This window comes from Xiphophorus couchianus, chromosome 13 (assembly GCF_001444195.1).
Source record: "Xiphophorus couchianus chromosome 13, X_couchianus-1.0, whole genome shotgun sequence".
In the NCBI taxonomy this organism is placed as follows: domain Eukaryota; kingdom Metazoa; phylum Chordata; class Actinopteri; order Cyprinodontiformes; family Poeciliidae; genus Xiphophorus; species Xiphophorus couchianus.
The window spans coordinates 13,114,531-13,128,380 of NC_040240.1; the positions used below are offsets into that span (position 1 = coordinate 13,114,531).

Genomic DNA, 13,850 nt, shown 5'->3' on the forward strand with positions numbered 1-13,850 from the left:
GGGCCCTATGATATTTCCTTTGGATCGCCTGCAGCTTGATTTTGTGCAGCTGCATCCAAAACCTATTGACAGTGGCTGCCAGCTATTTTTTAAATCTTATTCTGCCTCTTGACTATTGAAATTATTTGATGGGTTTACAAGATGAAGGACTTTGTGTGTGTATTTTCCACCTTTCTCCAGGTTGAGGGTTTAACACCATTTTCTGTCTCACATTGTCTCTCACTCCTTCATAGACAGTTGTGTCACATTTTGTTTTGAAACATTCAAATACTATAGTTCTATTTTGCGCTTTGTTTTTCTTCTTTTTTTTTTTTTTTTTTACTTTACTGTACTTGTACAGTTTTGGGAAGTTTAGGTTTATACAAATATTTTGAAAAGCTATTATGATATGAAGAAAGAAGCTGTCAAAGTCAGACCAGCGGGAGCTGCGTCTTTGATTCCTGCACTTGACTTGCACTTGAAGGAGGGGATGAGGGCGTATGAGAGAGACAAAGCAAGGTGGATTTATGTTGCTCTTCACAGCATCATGCTAATGAGGAGGATTATAATGTCCCCCCCTCAGGCGGTGGAGGCACACAGAGTGGGTGTGTGCACAAGTGTATTTCTGTGCTGGTGCTGTGTTCTGTGTGCAAGGCTGTTTAAATGTAGCTGTGTGTGCAGAAAAAATGTAACCTTGTGGAACAAGTGTGTGTCTTTTTGTTTGCTTTTTAACATTATCACACTGAATCAACTTTATCATTTGTGAAAATAACTTGCACCTCAAACCAGTTAGTCATAAAATAGCAAAATAAATAGTTTCAGAGTACATTTCAACTCCTTATTTTGTTTCCTGCTGATGTGCACACCCTTTTCTCCACCTCTTCTACATCCTCCCTCCCTCAGCAGCAGCCAGTGGTACACTCCAGCAGTCTTTGCACCTCTCTTCCTCTCTCTCTCTCCCCTCCTCAACCTCAGCGGTCCCCACACTGGAGCAGACGCTGGTGCAGTGTCGATCCATACATGCACGTGTCTTGTCTTTTGGGGCGACCAGCATTCTTTGAAAACGCCCAGCACTCCAGTTTGCAAGGGTTGTTGTGAGTTAATCCACACGAGAATGTGCGCATGAGCATCTTTTGTACCGAGGAGCATGTGCACTGACTGAAAGACACAGCGAGGATGCGTGGTGGGCAGGATCTGTCGTGATCGGTGGAGTTTGTGGTGTACAATACTTGTGCTGTCAGTCTTCCCCTCCCTCCAGTTTGGTTGTCTGGCGAGGACTAACAGCAGCGTCCTGCCGGGATGTCCACCTCACCTGGTGCAAGAGATGGAAGCCAAATGAGTTCTTGTAAGTGATATATTTAAATTTGATCATCTCTGTATACAAATATATTAAAATCTTTCAGGCTTTTCTATTAAAGGTACCTTCTTCAACGTTTCAAGGCCATTAGAGCAAAACCAGGCATGTTCTTTAACCCAGTGAAAGATAAATTGATTTAAGAAACATGAAACAGAACACAGGTTTCATTAGCATTAGGAATGCCAAATGTGTTGTGGGTGAACATGTGTGTGTGTGTATATGTTAAGTTTTTTGTGCAAATATATTGGTAACAATACAGAGGAATCTCACTAGTTTGAAACATTCTAAAGGTTATTTAAAATGTGCTTGACCTATTTAAAGCATTTATTCCTGTTTATCTTTATTCCTGAAGATTATGCCCTATTAGTAATAAAAACACAGAATCCAGTTTATATGCAATGCAGTAAAATATGTTGCATAAGGGTAACAAAATTATTTTGAATGCAGAAATTATGTTACATTATGTTGCTGCTTGATCTAAAGTTCTCTTTTTGGTTAAAGTTAAAATAAACATTTTTCTTTTGAAAATCAATGTCCCAGACTCTAAAGGAAGAGTGCAGAGGCACAGAAACTAAGTTGCTTAAAGTCCGGAGTGAAGTTTCCACAGTCAGTGATGATTTGGGGAACCATTTGCTGATATTTTCCACTTTGTTTTATTGACTCCAAAGCCGTAAAAAATGAAATCACTTCATGTTTCTCTCTCTGCTGACTTCACGGAGATGCTGATTTCATTTTCCAAGCCTACTTGGCATCTGCCCTTACTGCAATAAGTATGATTGTTTTGTTTAATGACCATAACATCGCTGTTCTTCACTTTTTGATTATTTTTCAAATGATTTAGATGCACCTGTAAAATTAAATAAATATGCACGTGATGGTGTTGTAGAAGCACGCTTAGAATATTGTATAATAGGGGAATATGTGTGTGTGTGTGGGGAGAGGGGGGTGTGCATGGGTGTGCTTACACCAGCCCTGGAGCGCCTCCAGCTGTACATCTATTTGGAAGGTGCTTTGAATCAATTGACATGCAAGCCAGCTGGATCCTTTTCACTGGAAAGAAAAGGAGCAGATGACATACTGGTGTCATTCACTTCTCTCAACCTGAACAGCTTTTCACTTTCATCCTACAGAGAACAGTCTTTGCTAGGTTTGATTGTAAACTAAGGGGAAAACATACACTATTTTTATATTTAGTCTCCGTTTGTCCAGGTTAGGGTTTTTTCTGCCTATGTAAAACAATAACTGCACATGCAAATATTCTGCTTGTGAGTGTAGATGTGTTAAATGTTTATTATGAGTCTGTTGTAACTTTGTTGGATGGTTCTGTCATTACAATAAAGCATTATGGGTTTAAGTGTAAGTGGGTGATTGATAAGATGATGTGACTCACTTGCGGGCTGAGTGGGCACATATACACAAAAAAAAATCTCTTTCAAACAGATCCACTCACAGATGCTCACATTCACAGGCATACACACAATGACTGTCTGTACAGAAGCTAGAGATCACAGCTGGGAAAATGGGTTTCCTTTTATTGCTTTTGTTGTTATTACGCCTTCCCCCCTCATCTAGCTTTCATTCCCTTTCTCCCTTCTGTTATTTTCTGGGCGTTATTTACGACCTTTGCCTTTGAGAAGCTCACCCGGAAACAGTTGGTATGTCTGGCTGATGCGTTAATGATCATCAAATGACACATCCACACACATGGGAAGCCTGTTTTTGTATGTTTAGGATCACAGGCATTTTTTTTTTCTATTTTGCAGAATCTGGACATTATGTTGCTTGGCTCGGTAATGCTGAAACCTATGTTTTCACTATCGCATGTTTCACTCTTCTGGGTTCCCTCCCATTTCTCTTGACTGTTTTGTTCCTCGTCAAGATGCATCCATCACATTACCTTCTCACGGAGCAGTGCCTTCAAATGGAAATATCAAGAGGCTCCAGGGTACGATTACTGACTTACAAACTACAGTGTTACATAACCAAATCTGGATGCTGAGGAATCGGGTCTCGGCTACAGAACAGCTTCAGCGAAAGGAAAAATGAAGCACAGGTTTCATATTGAAGCAGGAAAAATAGCTCATATTTGGCCACATTACCACATCAAAAGTTGCATAATAGCAGTATCAAACATAAATGACTGAAGATGAAAGAAACCTAATCTGGAGTAATCCACAATACAACTCAATCACCTGAAAACATTTACCATAATGATGTCTCATTTAGGATTTTTTTTTTTTTTTGTCCCTGACACCAAATTTAGTCGTTCAAAATTAGACGCCTAATAATTTAGATAATTCACCATGTGTATGTAATTGTAACAATCTGCCACTGTTGCTGTGTATGACGTTTGGGGTTATTGGTCTATCCAGCTATATCAGTGACTCACTGGGCTACCTGTGAGTACTTTAGGACGAGGATGAGGCCCACCGTTGATAAAGTTAGATGGTACTTTATTAATCCCAAAGAAATTATGAGGTAGTGTGTTGCTCACATAAACATCCATTAAAAAAAGAGAACCCCAAACAGATTTATTTGTTTTCGAGTTGGTAGGTTTTCTAAATACTTACTAAACATGGGGTCAAAGTGAAAAACACAAAATAGAAACATTTGTTCTCTTACTTGAGGTGGTAAGAACAAAATCAAAGTTCTTTTTGTTCAGGACATTTCATACTTTGCAAGAATCTCAAGTGCAGAACTCTTGCAAAGTTGTCATTGATCTCCTTCACAGCAGCGTCTGTCAGTGTAGTAACCACACCCACACATTAAACCTATATTTCATATTTCAATCACAGTGTTTGTTGGACACTGTATATGGGGAAAACAAACTCTCCAAACAGGAGCTGTGAGAACAGAATCCTGATCTTTTGTTCTCACAGTCTGGGAGAGGGAACACGTTTCTTTGCTCTAACATTGTGTGTATTGACTTCAGGTTGTTTTATTTCACTGATGAAATAACGCACATCACCAAAGATAGAGTTCTGCAAAGTGTGCATGTCTAATACCATAGTTTGCTGTGTCACTTCAATAAATACACGCTTTAGGTAATAAAATGAACAGTATTTATAGTCTGACCAGCCTGACTGGGTGTAGTGTGTTGACATTGTGGCAGTGAGGCAGATCTCTCCTCTCTAAAGGAGCAACAGCAGGCACCTGCCACTGAGATGGATGTGCTGTGTCATCACTTCTCTTGCCAAATGATGGCTTGCCTCACATGTCCTCTCCTCTCTGGTCTTTTCCCCATCTATTCTTTTCTCGTCACCTCTTGCTGTCAATAACTTTCTTTCTTTTCCTTTCTTACGGCTTTAAGAAATCTGCTTCAGTGGCTGCTGTGTTCTTTAATCTTCTCTCTTCTTCATCCCACCACCACCACCACCACCTCTTCTAGCCTGTCACTTCTCTCCCGTCCTCCTCCTACCCTTTCGTCTGCTTTATCTGGGTTCACATGAAACTTTAATTGCATGTAAATCAAAGCACTGCAGATATAATTAGTCTTTTGTGCTGCTTTAATAAGAGGGTTCTGGACTATTGAACTACGATGGAGTAACTAGCTCTCCCACCGTCTCTGATGGCTGAAGTCATGAGGCAATGTTTTAATGTGGGAAAGCAAACCACAACCCTTCTGTCAAAACAAATGTTTATCAAATTTAATCACTTACGGTTTCCCCCTCTTTATCACTTTTACTGAGATACAATTTTAATAACACTGTAGCTACTCATCTTAATAAAGTCGAGAGTATTAAATAATCGAAGGAAGAATTACTAACATCTAAAAACAAGCAGATGGCATCTCATGAGGTACAGATATTTGCTTTTGTTTAAAGTTCTAACACTTTAAATAATGTAGTTGCTGTTGGAATCATGAGTTGACACAGTTGTGTCTCTGCTGTGTCCCTTGTGTCTTTCACAAGATAGATTTTCATGCATTAATTTCTTCATGAGGTCTGGATTACATAAAGAAAAAGTGATTAGCTCTGATAATTGACTTGTACTCCAATAGCATGTAAACATGGTGGCACTGTGTGGAGACAGTGTTTATTTGTCAGGTCAGGTTGAGGAGATGGCAGTGGCTTTGTCATATGGAGGTATTCTGTTTGTTTACTGTGTAGGTAAAAAAAAAAACTGAAGTCAAAATTTAACATTTTTAAATTTAGTTTGAATCCAAAACTTTGATTTCTTTTAATCTTCTTTTACCGATTGAGAAACTTGCATGAACTCACTGCGATACTGAAAAAATGAAATTCCCTCCTCGTCTTCTGCTTTCTAGAAAACAACTGGAGGTCTTCAGCAAAAACTACTGAAACTTGGAAATATTCACAACTTTATTCACTTCACAAACACCTCACCCCCATCAGGAGAAAAGTAACCCAGAGCACGATGGTGGGTATGATGTTCTTTCTCGGAAATGAAGTGTTTTATGGGGAGGGGGTTGTACCAAACATGTCATTTGGAAATTTTAGCCACATCTGGAGGTTTCATATAAGAGAAAAGAATTCTGCTGCTCACTCCAGACATATTTGGGAGAGGATTACAGACACATATAGAGCACTAAACCTGTGTTTATTGAAAAAACTCTTCTGTTTTGCTCTCAACTTCTTGACAGTTTCTCTGACCTTATTCCAGTCTTATCTTTTCTGGTGAATTAGGTTGTGTTAATGTCACAACATATAGGTACAACATTTTGATATGTCACAATTTTTTAAATGTAAAAGAAAAATTTAGCATTTGAATGGGGCTATTCACACTTTAGAGAGCCACAGCATGTCACTTTTTGGTTTTGCCTCAACGATTAGAACTAGTTATGTTTTCGCTTTATTTTTTTTAGCATACATACAGTACATTAATTTCTATTATATTTCAATTTTTTACAAGGTCAGGCACTTTTAAGCCGTTTACCTTAGTTAATTTTCTTTGCCAAGCTTACTTCCTACTTTTGCATTTTCTTTATTTTCTGTCTCCGACCTTCTGTCTCTTGTGTCCATCTTTCTTTTTCCCAAGCTGTGTCCACCTGGCATAGCAGGTGCTGTTGGCAAACCCTAGACAATATGTCTCCTCCACAACACTAATATTGTTTATTCTGCTGAACTGTAATGACAAGACAGATCATAATATGTCAGCCAGAACGTTCTCTCACCAAAGGTGCTTTTGGGATTCTGCGTGTTAGACTGCCACAGGGAGAAAGAGAGCGATAAGAAGCAGACAACTGAAGACAGATGACAGATAAAAGAATTAAAAAGTGAGGAAGTAGAAGCTGGGTGGTAAAGAATATAACTCAATGAAACGAAGAATTGGTAAACAAGAAGCGAAATGACAGGCATAAACTGCAGAGGAGGCAGAATAAATTGGGAAACAGGTGAAGCTGAGGGGAGATGGATGATGACGGCAAGTCATGAATTTTAGAAACAAAAAGCTGTTAAGGCAGTATTTCCAGGGTCCAGGGCATAAAGGTAATGAACAAAATGATGGGATTTGAGTCTACAGTATTTATTTTGCTCTTTAAATTGTAGTTTGTTGCAGTGGTGATGGGGACAGACTGCAAGAAGAAATTTGCAACACCTTCCTCCACAATGGAAAGATTATTCAGCTCTTTAAAAACAATAAATGATTAATAAAACTAGTATTTTTGACTTACACCACATACTTTTGTTATTTTCTTCTAGGTTCATGTAAATTTTATGTTGAGTGGGCATGCCAAACAGAGGATAACCTTCATGTTCCTCCAAACATGCATAAAACATATTCATGTATGATTTAGTCACAGGCATGGTTATGCTTCAAGCTTGGATATATGTTTTACACTTGGGAGTACACGTATAATTTTGAACATTTAATTAAAAACTGTGCGTAAAATTACTTCACTCGGGTATATTCATTTTACCCAATTCAAATAAATAATTAAAAGTCCTAAATTATTGTAAAATGGATGTTCTCAATAAGTTTATGTAAAAACAACCAACCAGAACTGCATATGAGGGAGAAATGTAAATTAGGATCCTATTGTTTATTTATGAGAAATTGATCCTGGCACTGGTTTTTAAAACCATGTCTAACATATTTTCTTCCCAAATAAATGACATTCCTCATCTGGAAAATTTCCATCTCAAGTTGAGCGTGTAACATGATAGTCAGAGTTTGAACACCTGTAATTCTATGAATTTATTTTTCAACTGCACTGTATAATGCTTATGCTACTGACTTCACTCTTCAATCTGCTCATTTTAAACTCATGTATATAAGTCTTCTCTCAAAATATATTTCATTGCTAAAGCAAATCAAAGTTGCTGCCATGGTGCAACTTTTAAAAGGATAAGATGGGATTTTCATGCAACAGGCCAGTCAAAGCTACTTATTGTGGTCACACACAGGTCAGTAAACTGCTGCATTCTGAAAAAAAAATGTTGCTCTCATAAAACTTATTTCTCAGTCTAATTAAGATTCATGCCTTCAAAATCATTTTTGAAAGGTCTCACCGTGCAAATCAACAACTCTGTAAGGGTTAGCAAGCTGCAAAGAAGGCAAGGCAAACTGTATTTTGCCCTAGACCTTCGATGTGCATGAAGCTGCAGCTAAGAGTAAACACAACCCAGCAGCCCAAGTGTCAGGGGGCCCCTGAAGCCATATTTTATATTACTGTAGTATATTTTTAGAACAACATCTGCAGACTCGGCTGTGGCAGAAAGGTTTAGAGAGGATTCTGATAACCAGTTTTATCTCCAGATTAAGTTGGATATTGAAGATTCTCATGCTGTTTTTTAAATAACCAAATACCCGAGACCTGAGCTTCCCCTGCTGGATGATGAGACATTAGATAAAAAGCAGAAATTTGCAGCATAGAAATGGGAGGATTAGTTTTAAATATAGGTGGACCAAGCAGCGACCAAGCAATATCAACTCTATATGGAAGTCAAGAAGTTCAAACTAATTACAGAGAAAGAGAAATATAAGGCAATGCAACAAAGCAACTAAAATTTATATAGAACTGCACTTGGAACCATATTTATAAATAGTATTAACGTCGAGACCTTAAGATATTCGAAATCTTTTTTTAGATACAACTCAAATGTTTTCCTTAAAACTTAGTCTTAGTCATATCAATGAAGTGACGAAGAGTAATTTTCTGCTGATTTCCTTTCCAGTAAAAACCACAAATCAAATGTTACTTGTCATCATAATGAAAAATATACTTGTGACGCAGGACAAAAGGACAAACACTTGAATGATAACTGTAACTTAAGGGCAACATTGATTGATGTATAATTTTACAAGCATGGTTGGAACTTGTTTAGTTTCAGAAGATGCATCAGTGGTGAAAAAAGAGGAAGATCAATTTGAATTCAGCTGTCAGAAGATTTCAGACACCCTCGCAAATGTGTCTGGATATGCTGTTAAATGGGGACGTGGATGACAGCTTGCGTTAAAGTGTGCAGAAATACACTGGTTTATACAAACAGACAAGTGAGCAGACTACAGTTTGTTTTCTCTTACAGATACTGTAGATATCAAATTCCCACATCTATTTTGTTATCAGAACTTGAGCAGATATAATCAGCGTTTTTGTCTCGTATTGTGGTCGCAGATGGCGTTCAGATTGTATTTTCCTTCCCTGTGTGAAGTACCTCAGCAGGTGGGGTGTCAGATTTTTCTCTCCTCTCCTCCTACTCCTCTGGGAAATGGAGAGAAAGAAAATTTAGAGCAGTGAACGTACTATAAGACAGCTAGAGATCCTCTAATTAGGTCCGAAACCAAACTCTCTGTAAAGTGAGGCTGTGTGATGGAGTTTATTCTTTATTTTCCAGCAAGTGGAAAGTGTTCTGCAGGTATACAGTGTTTTAGCATTTTTCTTTACAGCCATATGTTTACCCAGCTGTTCCACGGCAATGCTGTGAAAAAGTCTTGAGTCACCCTAGATTTTTGTATTTTGGCTAGAAAGTGACAGACTTAATAGCAGTCTCATAAAGTGATCTTGGACAGTTGGTTTTTCTTTTGGGTGTTTGGTTGTTTTTCCAATCTACTCATTTCTAAGCCATTGCTTAATCAGCTTCAAAAAATGCTAAAATAAAAAAATAATACTACTAAAAAAAAGATAATTGAGTTCAGATTCAGATTTGACATCCTGGTTTGATATTCAGCAGCATTTTGAGCTGACTGGAAATACAAATGTATTTAGTTTATACAGTTAAATGTAATTCTCCTCAACACATGTGTTGATGTTGTACCGTGGAGCATTTTGCTATCCTTGGTGTGTTAAACAGTCAGCATTTCTTTGTCTTGGATCAAACACCCCAAAAATGAATTTTTCAGCATTTGGTTTGCAGCTACCTTCCTCTGACCTTTAACTAAATTAAATGTTCAGTAACAGAAATTAACAAATTTGACTTAGTGTCATAAATATATCCTTTCCTTCTTTCTTACCCCATGTTCAACAACATTTCTGCAATTCTGTCTGAAAAAAGCTGTTGGTGGTTCTGCAAAGATGTTCCTGTATGTTGTTTGTTCAGCAGAGTTTGTTGACAGAATTATCATTTGGTGTGTGATAAATGGGTACGTGTCAGACGTGTAACACATAAAACCTGCCTGCAGTATGGCTCTGAGTGACGGATGGAGGGAGGGTTTTGTGCTGTTTACTAGGTGACGGTTTGGAAATCAGGTACAACAAAACAACAGATGGATTGTCAGGGCGGCACATAGTCTCTGTGGCACTAATCAGGTGTTTTTCTTCCAAAAGTGTGATGAGTTTTCTTGTCTCCTGGATGAAGCACAAAACAGAACACCTTGCACTGATTGTTATGTGAAACTGGAGATACTTTGATGTTGCTACTAAATGTTAAAGTGGCTTGTATTAACTTAAAACTATGTTCAGATTGTCTTGGCAAATATCATGTTCTGTGGAAACATCATTCATATAGATTGATGTGACCATTACAAACTTCACATTTGCGGTTTTGGTTTGGACTTTGATTGGGTCGCTATGTGACATGAAAATATTTTGCTCTGAACTATTATTGTTGACGCTGCCATCTTTAAAGGGCTAGAAATGCCGGGTCGTGACGAAGGAAAAACAACATAGCCTTCAGTTTCGTTTGGCCTGAGTGCAGTGCTCATCAGAGCAACCTGTGGCCTTTTATTAGCAGATTGTACCCACTTATGTAAATCTCCACCCACAGCAGGAAGTCAACAAGAACATCAACAATAAGATTCAACAATTATAATCCAGCTTTTCTGTGCTGCTGGTGGAAACTTCAGCACATCAACTACCATGTTTTACTTTGTGGATGCTGTGTTCAGGTTGATATGCTCCACCAGGTGAAGTTTGGCAAAAAGATAAAATTTTGATCAGATCTGAGCAGATCATTTTCTTCTGCTGAGTTGAGTCTCCTACAAGATGGACGTCAGCTCTATCTACTTTTTTTTAAAATCAGAAGAATGTAGCATAAGTTAAATTTAGAAGACTTATTTAAAATATGCTGGGAAGACATAGTAGTAGCTAAATCCATTTATTGTTGCATTTCAACATGCAGACATAGACCTATACATAATCTCAGCCTCTGCCTTCAATTGACTCTGTCATAGTATTACATAACAGAAGCTCTTGGGTACATGAAGGAATCATATTTGTATAGATTTCTACAGTTAGTTAAATTATCCCACTTGGCTGCCTCTTTGACATCCCTGCACACAAAAATTCCATCCCAAGCATCACAGCTGGTGAGAAGCAGTGATTTCAACAAAATCTAATGACTTAATACAGGCCAATTTTTCCATAAGAGGCAGATTTCAATGTTTGCTCGATGGAGTGGGACTGGGATCAAGGTCAGCTTGCCACCTTGATCCCAGGTGGGACAGGTACAGGCATGATCCAGTACCAACACTTTACAATTTCGTCCTGTTCTATGTCCATTTTGTATGCGCAAACAAACCATCTTGTACCCATATATCTAACAATTGGGAATTGGTTATTTTATTTACTAGTAAAGTATTTTTGATGGATTATTGAGAATTATGATCCTACAAATCCTGAAATTCACATAATATCCTGTTTTATACTATAACATTCTCTGATTCTGACACTTGGTTGAGTCAGTTGACCTTTTTTCACGATGCATGTTAATAGTGTAAACAACGCTACAGCATTGCTTTCCTACAATTACCAATATGTTGCTGCCTAGACCCAGATGATATTGCTCAGTCCCATACAACAGTATGAAACTGAGCCTTCATTCTTAAAGATGCACTCAGCTCATCATGCCAAATGCTTGAAATAGCTCTGGCGGCCGTGTGATCTATTTTTACAAGTAATCCAGATAGTTCTTATTTGCTACCTGGACCTTTTACTTTTATCCAAAGCGATAAAAGTTAATGACCTCTCCTAAGACAGAAGAGGTCATTAAGAGATCTTTTCGCCATGGATCTGCGTGTATAATTTTATTCAAGCCTTTCTCATCTGATTCTGGCGAATTAAAGAAATACAGTATCTCTCACAGTGCTGCTCATCCTCTAACAGCACAGACCTTAATTCCAAAATTTGCAAAACATGTTTCTTAATTAGCTTAAATAATAGAACAGCCTAAATGAACATATGTTGGGACACCTGCTTTAAATTCATTCTCTAGTTTAACAAGATAACTTGTGCTTAAGATAATGTGTGATTTATCTGCTCCTCTGAATGAAGATACATGCACGCATCTCTTCCATAGTAGTTCTTGCTCTAACTCTGACGTTGACTGATGAAACATTGATCACAGTGAACATGTGTGTGGGAGGATTCTTACACCCAGAGTGACAACTGTGTTGCATATCAAACCACATATTCCGAGATGAGGGGCAAATTTGTGCACAAAGAGAATAGATGCAGCAATAAAAAATCTTCAAGTCAGGATTTTTCAGCTGAAGACTCGTGAGTATGTGGTTGTTTGTATTTGGATGCAGTGCATACTTTTGTGAAGAATAATATTCTGTCTCAGTTTTACTGATTTACAACAAAACTGTGTCCTATTTAATTTACTTCCCAATGAAATTATCAGTTTTTTTCTGGAAGCCATGCTTCCAACATGGCCTAACTGAGTTATGTTGTAATGCGTCACCTAAAACAAGTAGAGCTTTATCTCTTCTTTCCAACTGACTTTATGCTGCAATGACATCAAGTATTTCTTCTGCTACCACTGTTTTCATACAGAAGTGAGGTATTTAGACTAGACAAATACCTAAATTTCTGCTCTCCTTTTTTATATGACCTGTTGATAAATAATCTTGTAATATGTTCCAGCTAGTCCTTAGATAACAAAACTAGCAAAATGGATGGAAAGAAATTCTTTAAGATATAGCTCTTATTTTCAACCTAAGAGCAAAAAATTTTATTTTTGTTCTCAGAGGTTGTTCTACTATTTTACAAACATCTGCTTTCCCAGTAACAAGTCTTGATTGCCTTCAAAATTAAAGTCAGGTTTGATGCATCTCTTGTTTGAATTCTGCTCCTCTCGCTCAAACTTGCACTGGTCACTGGTAAACCCTGTTCACTGGTTCTGTCTCTTCATGGATTGCTTATAGAGTTAACTCTATGAGGACAGAATGCATCAGTAGAGATGAAAGCAATGTTAAAGTAAGTCTACTCACAGTATTGGCTTGTATAGTTAGCAGGCAGGAAGCACTCTATTTAAAGAGGGAGTGAATCAACAAATATGCAGTCCTTTTGAAGGCGTGAGTAAGCAAGTTTTATTTCAGGGAGCTGAATCTTAAGCAGAAGCTGAAAAATATTTGAAAGTGCAAATAAGAAATCCTACTGTTTAATTAAAAATGGATGCTGTTACTTTTTAGAAGAAAAAATCCTTCATAAAAAAGATTATTTTCACGCTTCATAAACTTGGTGCTTTGCTTTGAACACTGCAGAACATAGTAAATGGTACTTCGGCTGGTCTCTGTTTAGATCTCTTGGTCTGAGCTGTTTAGGGATCCCTGACTTGAGTGCAAATCAGGTCACAAAGCAAACAAACTAGGAGTTGCAGCAGCCAGTGCCATCTCCGTAACATTTAATATCATTATAGAATAGATTGATGGGTAAAGGCCAGATTCATTATATCAACTAAAAGATGTGTACAGCCTGTGGTTTAGCAAACTATTCAAATAAAAATAGGCCATAAGACATGACTCTCTGGAAGCCCCACACTTTTTCTCTTCTCATTGTAGCAATAGAGATGCTTCAATAATTTGTAAAACCCTGATGTGCTCGTCATCTTGCATCCCTGAGGTTTTTGTCACTGTTTTCAATTTGTTTCTACAGTATAGCAACCGAGACAAAACACTGTGATTATATTGTTTTGTGTTTTGATGCTGCTTTGATGATGTACATTCAATAAAGATGGGTTTATTGCAACAAAAGGAGGGAAGCTTGCAGAGTTACATCAAAATTCAAGTTTTTACTCTTAAAGTGTAAGTATTTAATGGATATAAATGAATGGAGTGAATATCTACAGAGTATCCATGTGCCTTATCATTTTTTGTAACTTGACTATTCTGAGTC

General features: G+C 37.7%; 1 protein-coding gene across 2 annotated transcripts in view; it reads left to right on the forward strand.

The window, feature by feature from the left end:
* The first annotated feature begins 937 nt into the window (after positions 1-937).
* dtnbp1b (dystrobrevin binding protein 1b) overlaps positions 938-13,850 on the forward strand; it is a 35,221-nt gene continuing 22,308 nt past the window's right edge. The window contains exon 1 of one of the 2 annotated variants that reach the window (XM_028036203.1): positions 938-1,324. In XM_028036203.1, coding sequence (XP_027892004.1) covers positions 1,279-1,324 — 46 coding nt within the window. In that variant the 5' untranslated portion in view covers positions 938-1,278. The remainder of the gene's footprint in view (positions 1,325-13,850) is intronic. The other variant, XM_028036205.1, reaches the window with a different exon arrangement.